We start from the raw sequence: 26,265 nt of genomic DNA on the forward strand, positions 1-26,265 counted from the left end.
AACTACTTAATGGATTTGGAGCAGTTCAATGACCCTGGCCATGGAAAGAGATATGGAAAGCAAGAGCTCCTTTCAAAGTGGTTTGCTTTACTTGGCTAGTTGTTTGGAAAGCCTGTCTCGCTCATGATAAACTTCAAAGAAGGGGTTTTCATCTGTGTTCTAGGTGTTTTCTGCCATCAGGAAGCTGAAACCAGTGGGCATCTTTTCTTGCATTGTCCAATTACCAGACAACTATGGCAACCTGTTGCAGCATTAGCTCAAATTGTTTGGGTGATTCCCCGAGTACGTTTGAACTTTGACCTAATATGTAGTTGGAACAATATACAAGGAGAAACCTGTCACAAAGAGTGGTGGAAGATTGTTCTAGATTGCATATGGTGGACAATTTGGAAAGAAAGGATTGCAAGATGTTTTGAAGGCAGGTGCAAGTTCAATCCAGAAGATCAAGAGCTCCTGCATTTCTCTTCTTTATTTTTGGTGCAAAGAAAAGTAAGTCGATGATGTTGAATCATTACTAGACTTTATGCCTCTTTGGAAGTTCTGTTTGAGGCTGTATCTGTAGATATGATATACCAGGCCTTCTTTTAGCTAGCGTTTGGCCATAGATTTCCAAATATTATTGGCAACTATTATTTGAGTGAAAATTTGGGTGAAATTTCACCATGTGTTTGGCCATAGGATTTGGGAAATATATTTCACCTTTTTAGAAAAAATATGATTTGTACACACAAGTTTTAAAAACTATCAAAACTAACAAAAAGTTTGTATTACAAGTCAATTGGATGTTCGTTACAACAATAACAAGTAGTGTCCATGACACTAAAGCAATGTGGTAATTTGGAGTGAGTGCAACAAGAATTATTCTATACATCGTGAAGTAGACAAAGCACATGACTTTGTTACCTAGAGCCAATTTTTAATAATTTTCATCAACAATCATATCATTATTTAATATTCACTAAATATTTCATCATTATTTTGGTATTCACGTAAAAAATTATGTAATACAACGCAAGCAACTACTAGAGAGGGGGGTTTTGTAAAAGATAAAAGATTGGGGTAAAATTTTAATTTTCAAAATATCCCAAATAATGAGATTTGGCCCAAATACTAGAAAAAACTAGTATTTGAAAATTTGGGATATTTGCCAAATAATGGCAAATTGTATGGACAAACATTATTTGCCAAATTTTTCCCAAATATTATTTGGAAATTTTATGTCAAACGGGCCCTTAGGGTGCTGATGAAAATAACATGTTACCAATTTCAAAAAAAAAAAAACCAGGAAAGTGGTGCAAGATATCTCCTTTGAGGTAAAATGCTCCACTTGTTCAATGAAAGGTGTGGACAAAAGTCTAAAGCAAAAGGGAATCCTTTTAAGATGCACCCAAGGTTGTGGCCACGTGATTAGTGAGTTGGTTTAGAACTATTGAGGTCTCAAGTTCAAATTCTAGCGGAAGCAAAAACACTAGATGATTTCTTTCCATCTCTCAAGCCTTAGTGGATAGATTTACTTGGTACCAGTACTAGTGGGATGTAACAAGTACCCCGTTGAATTAATGAGGTGCCTACAATTTGGCCCGGACACCATTGTTACCAAATATAAAAGAGAATCCTTCTAGGATTGACAATTTCTTTTCTTGAGTAGTACGCCCAGAAAATAGGAACTGGCTAACACATTGGGATGCAAAGTTGAAAGAGTCCCTTCGGGACATCCGATAAAATTGGAACGATACAAAGAAGATTAGCATGGCCCCCTGCGCAAGGATGACACGCACAAATCGAGAAATAATCCAAACTTTTTAGTTGTTAGCTTCTCAAAAAAAATTGAAAGAGTGAATAGGTTAAAATCCTCCTAAACTATCATCAGTGTGAGATTCATACCTAAACTACTGGGTGTTCAGAACCCGCTGAACTACTATGAACTCATACTAAAATCCCCCCACCACCGAAAGAATATGACAGGCTACTGAACATCATGCTCCAAAAGCTCTTCCAAGGAGTTTCACGTGGCAGTACACATGGAAAAAAAATTGAGTGAATGGTTAAAATTCCCTAAACTACCATCGATTTATTAGTTTCATGCATAAACTATTGAGTGTTTACAGAACCCCCCTGAACCCATTGTGCCAGGTGTACTCCTTTTTAAGACTTTTTTCATCTTCCACACGGCTCTCAGGAAGTTATCCTAAATATTTTGCTACTGGGGGATTTTTAATTAAAAGAAAGTTATAGTCCAGGGTAACAGGAACATCCAATGGTATAGGTGTTAAACTCACAAAATGGTGATAAGGCTAGGTTTTTTAAAAATATATTTACTCACGTTAAAAAGTTCCCAACTAATAATTAATGAGCAGTTCAATACTTGAAGAACAACTTCTGAAAAGTGCACCGAAAAGGGAAAAAAGAAAAAGAAAAAACATTGTAGTACTTAGCCAGATGAACATACTACTCTATAAAGTTCATCCTTAATTTAGAAAGCTTTTTATCTGATATTTAACATGTTCGGTCACAATAATGTGAACTAAAATAAAAAGTGACCAAAACATCATCATACTTGCAATAAGTCATTTCCCAGCCTCGCAAGAAAATTATACAGTTGAAGTGAACACAATTTTATGACTGAAAATGTACAAAATCATCCATCGGATTTGATATCGAGCCAGCACTTCTGATAGATGACTACTTACCTCGTGAATATCAACCAACTTATACAGTTGCTGCACCAGCTTGCTAACTGACTCATCTGTACCAGGAACAACTGTTGTAATACGAGAAAGCCCCTCAACTTCAGCATGTCCAACAGCTAAACTCTGGAGAGGAAATTGGAAAACAATTAATTACGAAGAACACCATAATGAGGAGCCAAAAGGATATGAAAACTTAGCTTCTGTTCCAAAAAAAAAAAAAACAAATATTTGAACCTACTTGGATGTTATACCCTCGTCGAGCAAAAACTCCGGTGACTATGTTGAGAACTCCAGGAGAGTCATTCACAAGCATTGACAAAGTGTGTGAGCGGAGCCCACTCGTCTGGAAGAATTAAGCCAAGGACTAAAGTGAACATCATTTGTAGGCACGTTTCAAATGAATAGACTATCAGTCGAGACATGGAAAACATGAAGACGTGTAACTCAAGAATGAAAAGACTAGCAAAAGCTGTTCTCAATCTGAAACATCCTTAGAATTGCAGAACATTTATGGGCCATGTCACCATGGAAATTACTCGAGCAAACATTAAGACAGACAACTGAGACAAAAACTAAAATGCAATCAGTGAAAAATTAAGGAGGCAAAGCTGCAGCTTTTTAAAATAAGCAAATACAAATTCAAGTTAACACTAGGTTTTTGTTAAGACGGCACAAAACAAGTTTCACATATTGTGCATACAGTCTTTTAAGGGAGAGATTTAAATGGCCAGGCAGGTAGTAGCGAGGATACTGAACATGGTGGTTACTGTTATGGCACTAGGAATAACTAAGGGAAGGCTACATTTGAATTTGCATTCTAACCTAATTACTTGTAAGACGGGGGGAACCATAGTCAAACAGACTTTATCCTTTAAGAAGACGAGATAGAAGTATATGCAAGGATTGTAAGGTTATTCCGCGAGGAGTGATGACCACCCAACATAGGCTAATAGTCTTTAGATATAATGCTTAGGAGTAGAGTGAGAAAGGTGACAGATTAAGTTTCAGATATTGTGCTTACAATCTTCATCGGAGGAGATATTAATGGCCATGTAGTTAGAGATAGCAGCGACTTTGAATAAGTCCATAGAAGTTATGGTTACGGTACTAGGAACGACGAAGGGAACACTATACTAGAATTTGCTTAAGCTTATGATGTAGTGGTAGCTAAACAGTTTAAGAAGAGAGATTCTCACCTAATTATCTATAAGAATTGGGGTAACCATAAACTGAATTTATCTTTACAAGAAAATGTGAATAGAAGTATTTGCAAGGATCGTACGGTTATTACATGAGAAGCAATGACCACCTAACGTAGGCTAATAGTCTTAGACGTGAAGATTAGGAGTAGAGTGAGAAAGGTGATGACTTACAAACAACTGCAAATTAGGTGGTGGGCACTAAAGGGCGTTAAATAATAATTGTTTCAAGAAAAATACGGGAGAGGGGAGCTTGGAACATCGAGGGAGACAGACATTATACGAAAGAAAATGTCAAGTTGCATTAGAAAGTAACAACTGAAATGCTAGGTGCGTTTAAAGGTCTAGGAACTCAACCACATGAATCCTGGTGGAGGTATGAGAGGTACAAATAGTTATTAAAGCTAAAAGTGAGTGTTAGAGGATGTTTCCAAAGGCAAAGGACAGAGAATCCTTAATGAATACAAGAGACCTAAGAAGGAAATAATAGAAAATCCCGAAGGGAAGTTTTAGGTGGCTTGTATCAAAATCTAGGAACACAAGAAGGGGAGAAAGAAATGTTTAAACTAGCACGACTAAGAGAGAAAAAGGATAAGGATTTAAACCAAGTGAAGTGTATTAAGGATGATTCTCAACAAGAGTTTCGGGATTGAGGTACTTTTATGATAATTGCTAAACTCGAATCACGAGAATAACATTTTAGACCAACACACATTTGTGAACATTGGAGACTTTAGCTATACTGGTAGAATTAAGCCGACAGAAGTAAACAATGTCACGAAGAATTTGAGGATTGAAAAAGCTTCTGGCCCTTAGAAGAAACTTGAATGAGTGGAAAATTCCCAAAATGATTGAACTTTTCAAGTTACTGGATAGTTTCCAAGGAACACAAACAGGTGAGGATTATTTATGGTGGCATTGGCACATCAAAGATAGATATAGGGTGAAGGAAGGATATAAACAGGCAAGTCTTAGAGATAATCAAGACTTCAAATGGCCTTAGAAGCAAATCTGGAGAATCAAAGTGCAACACAAAGTAGCATGCTTTACCCTGCTGCTAGAAACAGTTTTGACATTGGACAATGTGGCCAAGAGAGGTATATGCTCCCTGTGATAAGGATACAGAGACAATGAGACACCTCCTCCTACACTGCAATTTCACTGACCAACTATAGCAGATTTTCCTTAATCTCAGAGGCGTTCTTGGAGTATGCATACTAAGATTGATGAGACTCTTTTAAGTTGGGAGGGGGATGGAGTTGGGACTATAGATAAAGATGGAGGGTGATCCCTGCATGTATATGGTGGACTATATGGAGAGAGAAATGATATATGCTCTGAAAATAGGAACAACAACCTGCAAGAAGTCAAGCTTAAATGTATTTTATTATTCTGTTTTTGGTGTATAAATGTCTACTCCAATTAGACTGGGTCAATCATATATGCTTTAGGGTCCATCTAGATTTTGTTCAGCTTAGTAAAGATCATTACTCTTTTTCTTCTTTTTTTTTTTGTAAATATGGTTTTTCAGTACTACCTATGTATAGACTTAAATACTGAAGTTACTAGTGTAAAAAAAAAAAGCTTCTGGCCTACTAGTATTCCATAGAGGTTTGGAAGTGTCTTGGAGAGGTCATGAATAGAATGGCTCACCAAGCTATTGAATGTTAAACTAAGAAGTGGTAGGATGCCTAATGAGTGGTGGAAGAGTACCCTGACTTTGATGTATAAGAACAATGGAGACATTCAAAGTTGTGCAGACTATCATGAAATTCATCTCATGAGACATACAATGGAACTCTAAGAAAGAGTGATAGAAGCAGATTTTATTTAGAATTTTTATAAATATAATTTTTATTTTATGAATATATTATATTTTGAATTTATTTGACTAAATCTTATGTTTATTTAATTTTGATTTCTCCTAAATGTCCATTTCACTGTTATTACATATTTTTAATCAAATAGTCTTTTAATCACTTGAAAGTCTGTATTTGTATATCAGTTAGATGAAAATTTTATTTTTAAGAGTAACTAAAGCTTGCAAAGGAAGTACCAAAAAAATGGAGGGTATTTTTGTAAACAAACAACTTATTCTTAGAAATTATGCCATGCATATTATTTGAATATGACAAACCAAAAAAACAATCAAAAATAATCTAAACATAACTAATCTCATCATAACTTATCCCAGCATAACTTGCCTTCAAACCAAACGACCCCTAGGGTTTAGGATAGTAGAAGTAATACTAAATATATGCATTGCGGGTTTAGTCAACATGAGAAGAGAGAAGTTGAGGTGAGACTAGACGGGATTCCAGTGCCAAAACACAAACAATTTAGATATCAAGGCTCACTGTGTCAAGAGAACGGAATGATAGATGAAGGTGTTACTCATAGGATAAATCTCAGATTTGAAATGAAGAGGTGCTACTGGGATCCATCCTAATCACAGTGCTGGAAAGATGATAAATCCAAATTGTTCCTTCCTTTGATTCTTTTATTATAGGAGCAAAAGCGATAAGCCTTCCATATAATATACAAGGATAATGTAAATATAAAGGCATGTTGCTTTGATTTTCTATGAAACGGTGTTATCAAAGGCGCGCTTTAAGCACGCTTAAGCCCTGAAGCGAGGCTCAAAACGTGTTGAGCGCTTCGCCTCGCTTTATGTGCGCTTCAGTGTCGTCATCAAGGTTCTAAGGCAAGTTTTTCCTTGCCAATGAACCAAAAATGAACCTTTTATGAAGAAGTGAAACTAAATAATTGATATTTCAGTCATCCATAATTTTTTTTCAATTTCTTTGGGCATATATTTGTCATTCATGTTTATAATTATTAGTCTTGGGCTAAACATATATATTTGTATTCTTGTCCCTTTGCGCCTTTTTTCATTGAAACCCATGGACCTTAGAGTTTTTTTGCGCTTTTCGCCTTTAACAACACTGCTATGAAAAATTCAACAAAAAACCCTTCCTGCAAAAATGCACAATTAGGTTCATATCCTTTAAAGGTTATAGCAAAACAATCATGTGATTTTACACGATCTAGAGTCGAGCAAGATTGTCAAATGCCATCAACTCAGGACAATTCCCTAGAAATGCTGAATGAAAAAAGTACGTATACATCAAAACCCTCACAAATATGTAAAAAGATTCATCTAGAAAGGAACAAAGGCACCTTTGAGGAATAGTTAACCATTTCTTACATCTTCATCATTGAGAACACCCCAGTGAGCATCAAGAACTTGATTGACTCCAGAGTTGCCATCTGTCTCGACAGGATAAACATCTCCCTTCATTTAGCAAAAAAAAAAGTGCATACAAGTGAGAAATCCAGGCTATTGTTGGAAGAGGGGAGGAGAAGAAAGACATTAAAGGGTGTGCATTGACTATATGTACCATCTCAGGTTTTAATAAGATGCATTTGATGGAATTGATTTTTTCTATAGACAATTCTTTAGGGGTCGTTTGGTATAATGGATAAGAGGAATTAATCATGTGATAACTTTTTAGTGGTCTTTAATTCATTGTTTGGCTGCAAAAATAGGGATAACTTATCTCAGGATTAACAATTAATCCTGGGATAAGTTATCTCTCGCTAAGGTGGTATAGTAATTCCAAGATAATTTTTTTTTTTTTGAGAAAGGTAATGTTATCCCAGGATAAGTTATCCTGGGATAAGGTGTGTAATTTAACAAAATTACCCCCTTAAACTCTATTTTATACACCACTTCTACCTTCAAACATATTAACATAATTTTTAACAACATTTGTAATAACATTCACTACTTAAATTATATGTTGTTGTTATGATAAATATATTTTTCTATTAAAAATTAACATTTTATAAATACAATTTTTATTTATGAATATATTATAAGTTGAATATATTTGCGTAATTATTATGCTTATTTATATTTTGATTTCTCTTAAAATGTTCACTCCACTACTAAATTACATATTTTTCATTAAATAGTTTATTACTCACTTCAAAATTATATTTCATCTATAATTAAAATATACATAACTTTAATAATAAATTTTATTTTACTTTAATAAACTTAAAATGAAAATTTTATTTTTAAGCTAAATAAGATGAAAGTTTCATTTTCAAACTAAATAAGATGAAAGTTTTATTTTTAAGCTTAATAAGATGAAAATCTTATTTTTAAACTAAATAAGATGAACATTTTATTTTTAAGTTAAATAAGATGAAAGTTTTAATTTTTAAGTTAAATAAGATGAAAGTTTAATTTTTAAAAAATACGGCACAATCATGGAAATGCACACAAAAAAATATTTAAGCTAAATCAGATGAAAATTTTATTTTGAATAACTAATGTTTGAAAAGAAAATGTAAAAGAAAATTAAATAAGGTGAGGGTACTTTTGTAAACAAACAACTTATCCTCAAAAAATATACAATGAATATGACAAACCAATTCCAAACAAGCAATAAAAACTAATCCCAACATAACTTATCCTAGTATAATTTATCCCAGCATAACTAGTATTCAAACCAAAAGACCCCTTAGTTTATACTTCTGGTACAAAGGACTTTGATGCAAGAAAGTTTACTTATGAAAAAGTAATATCTATGCAAAAACATTTCACAAAACTATGTTAAATAAATAAAAACAGATACTATGTTCTTTTTATGTTATTGAGCAAATTTGTTTTCATACTCATGACTATTGCATGACTTCCTTTTTTAAGCTTATCACAAACATAAACTGATTTCTGATAATTTAAACAAAATGACCCGTATATAGTTTCAACTGTGAGTAGAAGAACTCCGGCCTTGCCGAAAGTTACCAACTAGCAATTGGCTGTGAGTGAGGAGAATTGTTGGTTCATGAAAAAACAAATTATATATTGCTACAAAGAAACAAGCAAAGTCCACTGAAATTGCATACCTCAGCCATAGACATAGATTCTCCATTAGAAGTCTTCTTGGTTGTCCCCGCAACAGTATTAGCAGACATTGCAACTTCAAGATCTGGGTATGATGCTGCTGAAAACCGCCAAAAAGGAGCAGATTCCCCCATCTTTTCCCTTCTCAAGGCAATCTAAATTTTAACCAATCAGGTGAACATTGATTCCTTGGAAAACAAATTTAAATAGCAAATAAAAAAAATATGCTACTCAAAACTTATTAAGATTTCCTTCCAGGTACCTTCCCAGTACGCGCAATTTCTCTAATTCCAAATTTACTTAAGTTCCTCTGAACAGCCACCATCTTCCCTGGATCTCCAGTTACCTGTATCAATGATGACAAGCAGCTTAAATGTGGATTTGACTTTGGCTCAAATTTGTAACTATTTCAGCCATGACATGCAGGAGATTTAGTGCTACTTGCAACTACTAAGCATTGAGAGAACCACAATCTGTCCGTTCAAAAGTATTGCTAGCAAAACACGTCAATGCTTATTGAGATGAAAAAGACGAAATCTTGCTAAAACTGCAGGCCATTCTGCAGTTCACTCAGCCATGACTAAACACCATTGACATAAAATGAGAACTAAAAGAATCTTTTGGGCAAAGGGAAAGCACGGTTGCGTGTTTGTAGACTAGTTTTCATGATTTTTCTTTTCCCCAATTCTAACTCCAAATAACTAGAAAACATATCTCAACTTTTCTTCTTTGGTAAAATACTACTATCTTGAGATATTAACTATATTAACGCATTGTTTTTTCATACTTTGTTGAGTAATATATACAACACAATTTTCATAGACATTGGCCCTCTGAGCTTGCCCTGAAATTTACTTATTTTTCATAAGAGGTGAAAGTCTCCATACTCAGAAGTATGTGGTCGATGTACTTAGAAAAGCACTACGCATCATTGAGATAAATTCATGTTGACCACATGAAGACACCTGAAATCATGGCACAAGATGATGGAAAAGCATCAGAAAATCAAAGGACCCAACTTTGATTTCTCATACATGCCTAAGCCTTGGTGGCAGAGTTATCCAATTTTATGTATTGAAGATCCAGGTAATGATTGAATGGCTGAGGTGCAAACTGCACCCAGACATCAGTATTATTGGAAATGGGGATGGAAATAGTAGATATAACAGGAGACTAATGTATGATCTAATAAATCAATACTAGATTCTATTTTCAAAATAGAATTGTCACATATTTTTTTTTTATAAAAAATTCTTTATTAGATTTAAAAGACTTAACAAATCTTTCAAAAGGTAAGGTTCAAGAGACACTAAAAAGAAAGTTTAAAGACTTCAAATATACACAAACATGTAGTTAGCTCACGAATAATTTTATTATGTTGAATTTTATTCAAGAAAGAAATGATAAGTGAAAGAAAAAACGCTATTGAGTTTATTTGAAATTTAGGAAGAGCTTTTTTGGATTATTATTTTAAGGAAATTAAGTAGAATTAATTAAGTCATTGATTTACCACTTAACGGGGAATTTAAGTAAGAACTTGATAACAATAGATTCTTAAAAGAATATTAAGAGACTCTAAATAAAAAATATAACGAATTTTAGTGCTATTTATTTATATTATTACAAACCAAAATATTAGAATTTAACAACAAATAAACATAAGTAAATAACAAATTAAAGCACTAGTCATATATAGAGGGAAATGTGCACACCAAATTAGTACTTACCATATTTGAATTGTTTAGAGGAAACAAATCTTCTAAGTAGACTAAAAGTTTTTGTATATATATTCTTTTCTAAGGTTTTATGTGATTGCCTAAAAGTTTTCAGTTAGATAAAAATTGTTTCAATACAAAATATATTAATTAGTCCATTTGATAGAGCTTACTGCTATCAAATGGAAGAGCTTCACAAGAATTAGGACTAACCTTGATTATCAGAATTCATTTGGAAAGAAAAATGAAATTGTCTGTACTGCGAGCTATGATCTATTTCTTTTTGACAAAGAGATATGACCTATTTATTGAAAATACAACAGAAGATAAATCTTATTTTGGACATAAGACTTTTATCTTATTGTTTTCCTTTTTCCACTGAACATCGATTTTATCAAGTGTTCTTTGGTTAGAGATCAGATTTTATCAACTAACTTGCTGTAGTCTTTTCGTTAGTTACACATAAAGCTTTATTTATTATAGGGGTTACGACTTCTGACTATTTAGAGTTCCTACTCTATAATAAGACCTTTTCATACTTTGTTTCGAATACACTTGAATAATAGGCGAATTGATATTGGTAAAAATATCCCTCTCTATTCTCTTTTTTTAGAAAAGAATCTACCTCTGTATTCTCTCTTACTATTTTCTCTATTTTTTTGTCCCTCTCCCCCCCCCCCTCTCAATTCTCTCTTTTTTTCTTCTCTCACTTATCCTTCTTTTTCTCTATTTTCTCCGGTCTCCCTTCTAGCCCTGCATTAATAATTCCCTAACAGAGTTTCATTACTGAAACCATTTTACATATCTATGTACTAGACATATGTCTAACATTTGATATCCAGTTCACAAGAATCAAGTTCAAGATAGAAAAAGATGGATTCTGATCTATGTCATCAAACATCACCTCAATAGTCAGTGAATGATCAGAGATATCCACAATTTTTGCCCTGAAAATGTCCACCAACCACATAACCTGGTAATGACCAAAAGATTTGGATCAATCATCACATACTAGTAGAACCTTAAAATGGTAAATGGTACTCAGCTGACATATTAGAACCAATAGTTTAAGAACCTCTGCGCGGAATTTTGGATCTGCGCTGATTTTGATAAGCATTAGTTCACGTTCAACTTGTGGCTCCTTGGATAGATCTTCAACCTGACCATCATTTTTTAAAGAATAAAACAAAAACACCAAATAAAAAAAGGAAGTAGGGGAGCAGAAAAAAGAAAAGTGTTCATGTTACACCACCTAAAGCTTGAGACTTCAGTATAGGCTCTTTAAATAATAATAATATAAGCTCTTTTACAACAACGCCACAGTCCCAAACAAGTTGGATGTCGGCTATATGAATCCTCACTGACCACGTACTCCCTATAAGCTCTTAAGCTCAGCTAATTGAATTGTGAACTAGTTCAAGTACCAAAGACCGTATTTATAACCATAGCTGAAACCATTTCCATGAATTTGAGTATTGAATATCTTTCAGCCATTAAACAACATTTTTCAGAATAGCATTGGCACATCCATTCAATTGACACAAATCTACAGACCAGAGAAAATGTAGACTCAAACATTGATGTCATCACTTCAATTAAGATACCATATGAGACAAACAATTCAACAAACTAGTAAACATGTAATATGCATTACCAAAGGGGTGGATTTTGCTGATACGAACACTGGTAATACCATACTCTAACCTCAATTGAAGCATGCAAAGATGTTAATTTGATCCAAGACATTAGTAAGATTCACCAAAGAAGTTGTATTAAATGCATATCCACTTCATGTTTTATGACAAGGGAACCTGCCGTCACTATCCTTCAGGTACCCACAAGGTAAACCCCGCTCTACTATAGTAGCTCGCAAACCACTTAAGAGAGGTAAACTACACTAGGCAAGTCCTGTGCCACGAGCTCGAGAAAGCTTGCAGTGGGTTTCGAACATGAGACCCCCAATTTGAGATTTCCCTGTTCAACCAACTTGACCACCCTTGCAGGTTAATGCATATCCACTTCATATTCCACAATAAGTTTCATTATTTTGTTACAACCTAAACCCATACTATTGGGCCATGCACCAGACTACTCCTAAATGGTCGACATCACTAGTTCTAGTTCAAGGAACCAAGACCCTGAGTACTTAATCAAACAGCTTATAAATCGAAATACCGCATGAAGCTAAGTGTTATCACCTTGATCACATTTACGAGCTTTTGTAACTGTTCCATAACTTGCTGTAACACCCTTTCAGTTCCAGAAACCACTATAGTAAAAAGAGCCTTGTCCTTGTTTAGACCAACAGCAAGAGACTCAATATTATACCCTCTTCGAGCAAAGACACCCGCAATACGATTGATCATTCCACTTTCATCACCAACAAACACTTGAATAGTATGACGCCTAACACTGTAATCACATTTGCACCAGCAATTCAGTATTCTTACACTCACTTTGACCTTTTAAAAAATCACTGGAGTTTAAGGCATATAAGTTATAGTAGACGAAAATACTAAACTTGTAATTAAAAATTATTTTTTTTAATAACAGAAACCTTGTATTGAGGTCAAACAATTTTATGAGAGATTGTTGAAAGCAGAAAAATTTGACAACGAAACCTTTCTTATGTATAGTTTTTAATCTTTACGAAATGAATTTGAGCAAAGAAAACGTACTTTTTTATGGTGGATGAATCGGAAGTTGTAACAGAGTGGTCTTCATTTGCATGTTTTTCATCAGCTTTAATGGCAGAAACTAGAATTGTTTTGGGATTTGAAAGGGTGAAATTTGGTTTCGAAGTTGAAAATCGAACAACGTGGGGAAAACCCAGATGGGAAATAGAGGAATAGAGAGAAATGGAAGGTCTATTGAGGGTGGAGTGAGATGAAACAGCCGCCATTAGCAATAACGTTTAGAGAGCTTGGAAGAAGAATGCTTTCGTAATGCAAAAGATAACTTCAATTTGGCAAAAAGGGCAAAGAGTAACTTATTTCTTTTTTTTCCAAAAAAAAACAAAAAAAACACTATAGGTTCCCTATAATTAATTTGGAATAAATATTGAATTATTTTATTCCCGGATATTAATAATTTTGAGATTATTTATCTTATTTTATTTTTTTAATAATGAATAAGTTATCTTATATATGAGCTAGGACATCTTATTTTGTTTCTGATAATGAAAATAAGTGTCTTATAGATAGATGGTAGGATATCTTATTTTGTTCATATAACGAAAATAAGTTGTCTTATATATAGATGGCAAGATATCTTATTTTATTTATCTATTTCATAACAAACGACCTTTTATAATTTAAAATATTAGAATTATATCCATTCATTTACTGATCTTCTTATAATTTAAAAAGTAAATCAATCTTGTTCGAGTGATAGTGTTTATCTAAATATTTCATAATTGCTATAATGAGGTGTTGTAATATATGTATATTGTCATTTGGCGTTTGCGTTTTGCATTTGGATCTCATTTAGTTATTACATAAATATAAAGTATGTAACATTCGTTTGATATTTTTATGTATAAAAAAGGAATGTATTATTTTATCAAATAAATAGAATGAGTGCGAAAGAAAAGGGCAAAAACTGATAGTATTTCCTTGATAACTATTGGGCACTATTTAAATACACTTTATTCTATTTGTATTCGAAATTTACGGTATAACATTAATAATAATCCCACAAATACTTTAATATTTTAATCTTATACATAATATTCTCCTATCATTTTTCTTGGCATAGTTGAGTCATCCTGGACTTAAACTAGATACCTTGGGCTATTACACAATATTTGAGTATCATTATTCTTGAGGGGTGATTTTTGTTATAGGTAGAATATTATTATAGAGAAGTCAAATCTAACATGAAAATCGGATCAAAAGAAAATCAGATTGTTATATAGAGAAATGTTATTATAAAGATTGATCGTTATAACAAGGTTTGACTATATAATACTCGAAAAAAGGTCAAAAATGTCATCAACACATCGTAAATGACTCAAAATTCTCTTCTACCACCTATTAGATAAAAAAAATGCCCTTAATATTTTTTAGGTATAAATATCCTTTATTAACATAAAAATGATACATAATCGGTGAGTCATTCAATGAAACAAGTAACTTCATCTAATTGATCCACATAGATTTTTAGATTCAACCCAAAAAAATGTCATGCCCCGAGCTTACACCCTAGACATGGTCGGCATTTGAGAATCATTGTTGGCCCCAAGCGAACCCTTCGCCTGACTCAACTCTCACCTGAAGACTTACGCAATATTAGATGAACTCAAAAGTAAAACTTTAATTCAATGTCGCAAAATAATAAATTCATGAATGTATAAGAAAATTCAACTAATCAAAAGAAGGCAACTCGAGTCTCAAACATTAATAATGAAAATGAAAAAGATTCGTGAACCACTAATGTATATCTATGAAGTCTATAATACTATGAGGGATGTTAGAACAAGACCCCCCGATCATCCTAACAAAACTGAAATAATAGAAATAAATAAGGGATCCACCAGCAAGGAAGCTACCAAAGCTAACTCGAACTGTGATGGTATCAACGAAGCGCCTGTTGATGACTTTGATCTCATGTATCTGCATTATGAACGATGCAGGCTAAATTGTATTGGTACATTAAATGTACAAGTATGTAAGAAGAAGAGTGAACATAACATAAAAGCTTGAGCTTGGAAATAAGGAAGAGAAAAAATATAAAAATACCATCAAAGTTGTCCCGTATTTGTATAAAGACACCTTAACTTTTAAAGGGTCCTATCACCCCACAGAACTATTTAATTTCTTTGTAAATGGACCATTTTGACCCATTCTCAAGTCTGGGTTGTTACCACGCACATGAGGCGCGTCATGCAGTATTTTTACTGCCATATACCAGTTTAAAGGTGCCTTGTGTCATTATTTTTCTTTATTATTAATTATTTAATCAATTTATGTCATCTTCCCCAAATTTAAACCTAAAATAATCATTGTTTGTCCTCATTTTTTGATTTCATGATTTTGTTTTGAGCTTGCACAAATGTGTGGAATATTCGAAATGAACTTCAACCCGAATCCTGATAAACTCGATTTCATGATGCCAGGACAAAGTTGCAGCCGCTATAGAAGAAGCTTGATCTCCTGATTGATCTTGCTAGACAATAATGGCTCTCGTTATGGTGACCTGAAACGAGTTTATCACTGAAAATTAATGTGAAGGTGGGAGGAAGAAACTCTGTGTTAGTTGATGCAATATCTAGGCAGATCCCCCTTGGGGCGCTACTTAGATCTGGGAATAATTAGTGCAGATATGAGTTTTGCTACCAAAAGGGTTGCAACTAAAAGAAATTTCACATTCAAAATTTTCTTGTCACCTAACTCCATAGTTGAATAAAAAAAAACGAATGAAGAAAAATTAATGGAAGTTTTTTTGAAGGTGCATGCCAAACTAAGAAGAAAAGGAAATGAGAAGACGACTTTTCTTCAAAGAATATGGTCGGGTCGGGTTGAATTATATCATAGGAAGTTGAGCAACATGCACCATTACGTAGATTAGGGAATGGGTCAAGATGGTCCATTTACAAAGAAATTAAATAGTTATGTGGGGTGATAGAACACTTTAAAAGTTAAAATGTCTTTATGCAAATACGGAACAACTTTGATGGTGTCTTTATGTCTTTAAGAAGGAAACATACTCACCTCAACTTTTTTCAACTCAGTCTCAACTTATGGATACTCAACTCAATGTCGTATAAAACAACAATAAAGACGCAGACTATATAAAGCATTTAAAACAGTACATAACAACTAAATGTATCATATATTTATATAAAAGAGAACCCTAGGCCCGCCTACATAGCGCCACACAAGCAAGAATTTCCTTTTTAACTTATTTATCTTCAAAACTAACCTTCCTCTTTCATGAAAAGATGTGACTTTTATGAAAAGTTATGACTTTAATAAAGAGTTGTTACTTTTATCAAAAGTTGTGATTTTTATGAAAAGTTGTGACTTTAATAAAGAGTTGGGACTTTTATGAATAGTTACGACTCTAACGAAGAGTTGCGACTCTATGAAAAATTGTAACTTTTATGAAAGGTTGTGCACTTTCCTAAGGGCTGCAACTTTTCCAAATAGTTATAACATTTCTGATAAGACACAATAAATAGTTGTTCACACTACCCTTTGTTGTCTATAAATAGAGGAATTTCCTCTCATTTAAAACAACAAAATTCTGATCTTTTTCTTCTACTTCTGTAAAATTAAATATTCGTGTACTTTGTTCCGGTTGAGTGACTTATTGACACCATTGTTTTGTATCAATAAGTTGGTGAATAAAAACGTTCCATCTTGAGAGGTTGTAATTCTTTAAACTTCTGGTATTAGAGAGAAATAGTTTTCTTAAGGGGACATTGTGCATTAGTGGACTCGATTTTTTTCCTTTCTATTTCATTTTATTTTTACATATCCTGATATGCTTTTTACACTCATTAATTTATGTTTATGATATTAATTATTGAGTATATGTTGTAAACTCTATTTTTATGTTTTTGCAAAGTTATTATTTCCGGTTATATCGAACATATACGCATATAATACGTATATTCATCGTGCAGAAAATAATTATTGTACTCAATTCCAAAATTTATGTTTCGATATTCAATATTAAATTTAATAACTTAAAATTAATATACATAAGCTTACATATTGTCTATTTTTACATAAATATGAAACTTCTCACTTATCAATTGAAGAAATTCATTATGCAAGTTCAAACGTTATAATTGCTTTCATGTTCAAGCGTAATTTCTTTTTTGAATATGTTAACAAATTTTTGAATTTTCTCCTAAGACATATATCACAATTGTATATCTACGCAACTTAAATGTTTCTTTATATTATGAAATTTTTTTGTATATATATTCTTATTTTCTTCTTTATTTTTTTTAATGGTTAAAGATCCAACATTTATTATTTCGTGACTAATTCATTCATTAGAGGTTCTTGAGTTATGTGATAATGACAAATAATCAAATTCATGATGGAATATTGCTTTTTTAAAAACTTATTTTTCCATTACTTTTAATGTATGGATATTAATAAAAATTTAATTGCATATTCAATGCAATTATTATTTACTATTGCAAGAAGCGCGAAAAAATTACCTAGTTTAAAAATACAATAATAAGTCAGTTTGTATGTAAAGATACACAATAACTCAATTTGGGAGATTCTTTAACTAGCAACCATCACTATGAGCTATGTGATGATACAGTGTCTCGCCTATGCTACCAGAACTGTCCAAGATCTTGCCGAAGTAGTATAAGATATCCTCAATTAAGTGGATTCACAAAGCTATGCTTAAAAAGTAATCATCTAAAAAGTATGACCCTCTCTACCCACGTTGACTACATGGTTTATGGGGACTTTGAGTTGTATAAACCAATTCATATATCGGTGTTCAATAGTACTCCCGAAAATATAACTAAGCTCATATGTTTAAAAACATTCCCTCATATTCTTACTCAAAACATCTCTTAAAAGAGATTACACTCAAAAACTCCTCATGAACTCATTTGAAAATCGATGTTTCCTCTCATTTTAAATGTATTAACATCTACTCTCGAGAATACTTAGTTCCCATATGTTAATTTTGAAAAATGAAACTCAACTCTCCTCATCCTCAAACTTAAGTACTCAAGTCTTAAAACAAGTTTTAAAAGATTATAAAAGACTTTTCAAAATGACTCAAAATAACTCTCAACACTTTACTCTTAACTCTACCTTGAATTTTAATTATTAATTCAAGTGTTGTGATTCATGTTATGAAGGATCTCTAGATGTTTAAATGTAGTTTAGAGTAGCTACAATCAGTAGGGAGTGATGGTACACTTTAAAAGGACTCAAACGGAGCAAACGACGAAAATAGGGTGGGGGCAAACGACCCTGGCGTGGAGTGCCCAAATAGATAGAATAGCAGCAAATAACATCTTTCTAGCCTTTGTATTCGTGGAACTCAATCTCATTTAGAAAGTTTGATCTCTATCTTTTAGCAACTGAATGGAAAGTGGTTTAAGAATAAAAAAGGACTTTAGAATCGGATGTGCTCGCCTAGCGAGAAAGGCCTAAACTTCAGAGACTGGGTTTTGGTGCACTGCTAGCGCGCCGCCCCAGACCTCCTGGCGCACATCCGGTGCGCCGCCCCATCCCCTCCCCAGAACTTTCTGATGAAGTTTTCTTCTCGTTTTCTGACCCTAACTTGCGCAGAATTGATTGCTTTCCTCACTTTTTGCTTAGATTCAATTACACAATATAAGTACACAAGAATCTACTCACTTTTCCTCAAGAACAACTCTCAACAATTGAAATTTTCACCTCAAGCTTCATAAACAAAGCATGAAGACCAAAACCTTAAGAACACCCATCAAGAATTCAAATCAATCAACCTCAAGAATAAAATTACAGATGGAATTTACATGATTGGCGTGTGGGTGAATAAACCTAACACTATGAAAGCTTACATACCTTAATTTGGCGAAACAAATCCTCGATTCATAGAAACCTTGGTCGTTCTTCCTTTTCTCCCTTTTTCCTCTTCTTAATCTCCTCTAAAAACCCTAAGCGTATTTTTTAATTGTAAAATTGACTCAAATCAAGTTCTACTCAAAATATTACTGAAAACGTTTTAAGCTAATGGGATAAGGAAACACCAAAATATCCCTCATTAATTTGGGTGACTTTTCTTAACTAGACAGACTGACTTCAAACGGGTATATCTCCCTCATCCGAACTCAAAATTTAGCAAACTTGGTGGCATTGAAAAGAAGATTTCAAGACCTTTCATTTGATATCTTATGGGTCACCTAACTCATCGTGTACTGAAAATTTATGATTGATATGCTCAAATAATATCTTTCTAAAGAAGTATAAGCAATCATTGTCAACTAAAGTGCTCAACTTGTAGGTTGGGGCCGATCCCACGAGGAAATGGTTTAAACTTAAACTTAACTCACTATTATTTTTGTTTATTCAAACTATAATAAAAGTAATCAGGGGGTTATGTATCTAAAGTAATATATTGTTGATTCAGTAACAAGTAAGCAAGATTCAAACTTTGATTTATCAATATGAGAGAGAAATTAGGGTATATGTGTTTCCAACAAGCTGTTAACGCAATATTCCTAATAATAGTAATTTTTTTCTAGTGTGCTCCATGTAAAGTTCGTAAGTTAGGTATCCCTAAGTGATTGGTTCTCCAGCTAAAGAATTTCATCACGCACCTTGGTCCGGCTATAGGTCTATGCTTTATAATTAACCCTTACCTTTACCTCAGATTAGTCATCATATCAATGTATGACTTAGTTTTCACCCTCACTCCAATTGACACTAGACTATTAGATAGCATCCACTAAATCTATGTTGTTTAATTCCTTTCTCATTTATTACATCCTTGGTCCGACAAGTAAGAACGAGGCGTGTTATAATGCGTGCACACGTTAAAAAGATATCTAAACGAAAGGATTAACGATACATGCATAAACATCAAGAATTACTTAATTATTATTCATACTTTGTTAATTGCTTATAGTTTTCACAACCCTAGTTATAGATTTAGCTACTCATGCTTGAAAGATTACAATTCAAAAATGATAAAAAGAATTCATGAACTTACAAGAAGAATTGATGAAACCCAAAATTCTCAATTGAATTTCAAAGAGAAAATTGTATAAAATGAATTTCGAAAATCAAATTGCTAAAACACAAAAAACTAAAAGTTTACAATAATGTCTAACCCCAAAAACAAGGTATATCACTCCTATTTATAGAAAAAATCCTAAGTTAAACAAGAAACAAAATAAGGAAATAAATTGTCAAGACGTAATTTCGATTGATGCTTTGACATACGGACTATGGGGTCGACCTACGGTCCGTCGGTCCCTCCGAGGCTCAACACTTGGACAGATTCATTAGGTAATGGAACCTTCAACTCCCTCATCACCATCGATGGTTGTGCAGGACGGGTCATGGTTCGACCTACGGTCCATCGTTTGCTCCGTCGTTTCACACTTGGTCAGACTTTCATGATGTTCCACTCACGATGCATCACCTATGGTCCGTGGACTGGATGCGGTCCATCCTTGCATTCAGTGAACTGAGTACAGGAAATTTTAAATCCCAGACCATGACCTAAGGCTGCCGATCCACGGACTGTCGTTGGACCTACGGTCCATAGGTGGCTCTGTTGGTGGTCACTTCTGCACTTTTCAGTTCACATTTTCATCAACCACATCCAAGCCTATTTCTCGCAAACATTATACGCAAAACATTAGTTCTAATCAAAATAACCCAAGACACACACAAACTCTAAGTGAAACGCATCAAAAATATTATAAACTCACGGTATATCAACACTCTCAACATAAACTTGTGGTTTGTCCTCAAGTGACACACTAAACTCTAAACGACACTTATATAGAAGTAGACATACAAACTCAAGCAATCACATGACTTGTCAATCAATTTCACCACATTAGTGAAAATTTTTTAATCTAGACTCAACAAGATAACGCATGCAAATCGAAACATGACATAGATCGACCAATAAACACCACAACATACATTTTTCACACTCACTAAAGTATACATTCTCCAACAATGTAAGTAGTGCCCTCACTTCAAAAGAAATCTTTTTTTCACACCATATATGAATTTCAAATTTAAGGATTCATTCAACACTCACACTCAGAAGTGACTTCAAGTACAGTTAATGCTTAATATCATAGGCTTGCCCTTATTTTCACTACATAGTCTTTCCAAACTAATCGCTAGGATCACTATAGGACTTTCTTAGATTGTAACGGAGGCTCAAGGTCAGGGTTGGTATATTTGGATACTTTTTCCCTGTCCTCCTTGACATTACATTGGCTTTTTACCTTTTTTCTCAACCAATTCTTGACATATTTAACTTTTCTATTCTTTTCCTTGACTCTCTTTCGCAAAAATGTGACTTTTGACTTTATAACTCTTAATTTTCACTTTCTTATTTTTCTTTCACTTTGTTTTTCTTTGTTTCTTTCGGTACTTTTGTCATTCATCTTTTTGCTTCTTTTGAATAAAGTCACATCGTTTTCTATCTTTTCTTTTTTTTTTCTTCAACACAAACTCTTTTCATACCCTTTTATTTTGGTTTCTTTTTTCATAGTCACCCTCAATTTATGTATCTGCATGAGTTGAGGTTCAAAATATCCGATGTCGGATCAGGGCCAAGATCAATGTAACTTTTTGAATTAGCCACTCTCAACTTAGGGTTTTGGCTTAAGTCAAGGTGCACATGTCCAAGGAGGGACCGGGGCCAAGACAATTATTTTAGGAAAGATAAGTAGGTGTATTGAAAAAAACTGGTCTACATTAGGATCAAACATTTGGATCAAAGGGAACATTTTTTTCTTTTGGTTGAATTTCTTTTTTTTAGGCTTGAGTGGACTTATTTGAACAAGGGCCTATGATCAATTTCCAACTTCTAGCCTAGATTATCTTAACAGGACCAACGGGGCAAGTTGTAGATTGACACATACCATATGAAACAATCAAACTTTTCTCACATACACTTGGCACATTGTTCCATATCATATTACTGAACGAGTTCAAGTTTTATCTTAAGTTATGATATCCTAACGGTTCCTTATCATGTCAAATGAATATCCAACTCATTCAACCTATAGATCTAACATATTTCAAAAAAATTTGGACCGGTATCAATTTCATGCTTTTTACGTCGTCATGTTGCCATTCTTCTACTTACTTTCACACATGCAATCCAAAACATTCCGGTTCAACATCAAAGTAAAATAGTCCCTAGGGGGAAAAGAACACAGACAAGAAAACCGCAAAGGAGGATTATGAGTTAGGTTACTCAGACTTCACCCTATCATTCAAAATTCATTTACTCCACCCCCAACAAAAGAAGGTGCAATTTCCCTTAATGCACAAAAATGAAAAGTTAAGGCTATGGTGAAGCAAATCTATGGCGCAAATGCATCAAAGACCCTTCAAAAAGTGGGTGGGTCTATTTCCGAAACCCCCTGGTTCAACACTAGAGAAGTCATTAGTAGCGCCCTCACCAACTACGGGAGCACTACTAGAAGTGCTCGAAATACCAGATGGGCCATTATATACCTTATAGCCCGCCGTTGTCTCCTCTCCTCATAGGTATGGACTCCCTCTAGGCCACCTCAAACTATTGATGCTCGTTTTTCTTTAATCTTTAAGCCTCATCAGCATCGAAAGTATGGTAGGAGTGGTGGCGCTTCCCATTAGCATGGAAGAACCTGGTGGTTGCATAGTATCACCGAATAAAGCAATCATCACCACTTCATCCTTCGATACCGCAGAGGCAAACCCTAGAATAGTTTTAATCTACGAACATCACCAACATAGCATAGGTTAAAATATGAACCGTAGGTTGAGTCCTGTGGATCATTAGCACACAAATTTGGTTTAAGTATAGAATTATGTAGTGGACTACGGTCCATCGTTTGATCGACGGATCATTCTGCACATCTGTGGTTCCCCATCTGCAACCCAACTATATGAACCCCTAACCTACGGAGGGACCCATGGGCCGTCGTTCCATCGACGAATCGTAGGTACCCACCGTGGGTCAAAAGTTTAACTATTGTTTAAATTTTTTTTCAAGTTTTTGTCGGGGTCCGAATTTTGTTCTAAAATTATTTCATGGGTCTTTTTGTATTCTTTAGGTATTAACTAAGCTTCCACATGTACCATGGATCCAAAACAAGCTCCGACCTATGCACGAGGTGGCAAGTCCAAATCAATCACCCCTTCCAAACACTTGTTGGATGCGAACAATGAAACGGAGTACGTCCCATGTGCCGCTCAAATTACACATCCCTAAAAAATATAAGTGATCGTTGTCAAATAAAGAATCCAACTTGTAGGTTGGGGTCGATCCATAAAGAATATGGTTCAGACTTAAACTTAACTCACTATTATTTCCATTTAGTCAAACTATCTCTGAGAAAAGTATACAGGGGATTTTTGTATCCAAAATATTAGATTGTTGATTTAACTATAAGTAAGCTAGATTCAAACATTCAGTTACCAATATAAAAGAGAAACTAGATGTGTTCCCCACAAGCTTTTAACGTAATAATCCTAATAATACTAATTTTTTCCTAGTGTGTTACAAGCAAAGTTGGTAAGTTAGGTAATTCTAAGTGATTGGTCCTCCAAATAGGGAATTCACCACGAACCTTGGTTCGGGTACGGATGTATGCTTTACTAACACTTATATTTGCCTCAAATTAGTCATCATATCAACGTGTGGCTTAGTTTTGATCCTCACTCAATTGACACTAGACTATTCGATAGCATCCACTAAATCTCTATTGTTTAATCCTTTTCTCATTCATTACCTCCTTGGTTCGACATGTAAGAACGAGGCGAGTTCTAATGTGTGCACTCGTTAAAAAGACTTCCAGACGAAAGGATTAACAATAAATGCATAAATAGTATTCAAGAATTACGTAATTATAATTCATACTCTGTTAATTGCTCATGGTTTCCATAACCCTAGTTATGGATTTAGCTACCCACGCTTGAAAGATACACAATTCATAATTGGGTAAAAATAATTCATGAACTTACAAGAAAAATTGATGAAACCCGAAATCTTCAATTGAATTTCAAAGAGAAAATTTATAAAATGAATTCTGGAAATCAAATTGCTAAGATTTTGCAAGAAAATTGCAAAACAACAAAATCTAGATGTTTAAAATAATGTCTAACCCCAAAAATGAGGTTTATAACTCCTATTAATAGAAAACAAATTCTAAATTAAATGGAAAACAAAATAAGAAAATAAAATGTCAGGACGCGGTCTTGATCGACGCTTTGACCAACGAATCATGGGTCGACCTACGGTCTAGGTCCCCTCCGTGGCTCAACACTTGAATACATTTATCAGATATTGGAACCTTCAACTCTCAGATCACCATCAACGATTATGCAAGACGGGTCGTGGTTCGACCTATGGTACATCGTCTACTCTATATGGTTTCACACTTGGTCAAACTTTCTTGATGTTCCACCTACAATGCATCACCTATGGTCCGTGGACTGGACTATAGTCCGTCTTTGCATTCCATGGACTGGATACTGGAACTTTAACTCCTAGACCAGTATCTAAGACTACCCATCCACGACCCGTCGTTGGACCTACAGTCCGTGGAAGGCTCTATTGGTGGTCATTTCTGCACTTTTCAGTTCGCATCTTCATCAACGACATCCAATCCTATTTCCTGCAAACATTATATGCAAAACGTTAATTCTAATACAAAATAGCCCAAGACACACATAAATTCTAAGTGAATTGAAACTCACTCTATATCAATGACCATTTAAAGTTGATCCAAAACTCACAACTTAAGTATAACTTGCGAAATTCTCAAATTATCTCTTCCACATTAGTTCTTCCTAAATTTAACTATTTCTAAGGTGGAATATTACCATATCTCCCCCTTGGAAACATTCTTCATCGAATGAGATTTCTCTAAGTAGATTAAGGGTGGCAACATCAGACAACCAGCTCAAACACCCAAAATTTCAACTTAAAAAGTACCAAGAAAAGAATCAGTACCTTGATTTGAAGCTTCTCTAGAAGTAAAGAGATGTGGGTATATCTTATTTATGTCCTCCTAAGCCTTCTAATTAGCTTCCTCAACAAACTTATTCCTCTATATGACCTTGACTGATGCTACAGGCTTGGTTCTCAACCTGCGTACCTGACGATCCAGAATCTGAGCGAGTATCTCCTCATAAGATAGGATATTCTTAATACCAATATCTCCAATAGGTATAATAAGCGAATGATTGCCCATACACTTATTTAATATTGAACTGTGAAATACCAGATGAAATGCTGCTAAATCTAGCGGCAGCTCCAACTTATTGTCAATCCTCTTAAATATTCTATAAGGACCAATATATCGGGGACTAAGCTTCCCCTTCTTGCCAAACCTTACAACACCCTTCATGGGTGAAACCTTCAAATACACTCAATCGTCTACCTCAAACTCCTAGTCTCTTCTCCTAACATCAATATATGATTTCTAATGACTCTGCGATTTTCAACCTTTCTCGAATGACCTTCACTTTCTCCATATCTTAATGAACCAAGTCTGGTCCTATCAACCCAAACTTACCAGCCTCAAACAATCTAATAGGAGATCTTCATCTTCTTCTATAAAGAGGCTCATAAGGAGCCGTTTGGATGATAGAGTGATAACTATTGTTGTAAGCAAACTAATGAGAGGTAACTGATCATCCTAATTACCGTTGAAATCGATCACACACACCCTCAACATATCATCTAAAGTTTGAATTGTGTGTTCTTCTTGACCATCAGTATGAGGATGGCAAGTATTACTCAAATTTACCTTCGAACCCAAATCTTGCTGTAAAGACTTCCAGAATTGTGCAGTGAATTGCATACCTCTAACTGAAATGATGGACACCGGAATTCCGTGAAGCCTGACTACTTCTTGGATATATAACTTGGCATAATCTTCTACTGAGAAGGTAGTCTTTACCTGTAAGAAATAGGTTGATTTAGTCATCTGATCTAAAATCACTCAAATCAAATCATGTTACCTGTTAAACCGTGGTAAACTAGTAATAAAATCCATATTGATAATCTCCCTTTTTCATTCTGAA

General features: G+C 34.1%; 1 protein-coding gene and 1 non-coding gene across 2 annotated transcripts in view; one reads left to right on the forward strand and one right to left on the reverse strand.

The window, feature by feature from the left end:
• LOC107007566 (acetolactate synthase small subunit 1, chloroplastic-like) overlaps positions 1-13,480 on the reverse strand; it is a 28,874-nt gene extending 15,394 nt beyond the window's left edge. Inside the window, exons 1-9 of the mRNA XM_015206239.2 lie at positions 13,198-13,480; positions 12,718-12,931; positions 11,595-11,678; positions 11,424-11,492; positions 9,067-9,150; positions 8,807-8,959; positions 7,098-7,184; positions 2,929-3,033; positions 2,691-2,813 (exon numbers count right to left, since the gene is read on the reverse strand). Coding sequence (XP_015061725.1) covers positions 2,691-2,813; positions 2,929-3,033; positions 7,098-7,184; positions 8,807-8,959; positions 9,067-9,150; positions 11,424-11,492; positions 11,595-11,678; positions 12,718-12,931; positions 13,198-13,421 — 1,143 coding nt within the window. The 5' untranslated portion in view covers positions 13,422-13,480. The remainder of the gene's footprint in view (positions 1-2,690; positions 2,814-2,928; positions 3,034-7,097; positions 7,185-8,806; positions 8,960-9,066; positions 9,151-11,423; positions 11,493-11,594; positions 11,679-12,717; positions 12,932-13,197) is intronic.
• LOC114075435 lies at positions 1,701-1,803 on the forward strand. Its single transcript, XR_003575884.1, has one exon. It is a non-coding gene; the product is annotated as a U6 spliceosomal RNA (small nuclear RNA).
• Positions 13,481-26,265: the final 12,785 nt, after the last annotated feature.

The sequence above is a fragment of the Solanum pennellii genome, chromosome 12 (genome assembly GCF_001406875.1).
Source record: "Solanum pennellii chromosome 12, SPENNV200".
NCBI classification, from domain to species: Eukaryota; Viridiplantae; Streptophyta; class Magnoliopsida; order Solanales; family Solanaceae; genus Solanum; species Solanum pennellii.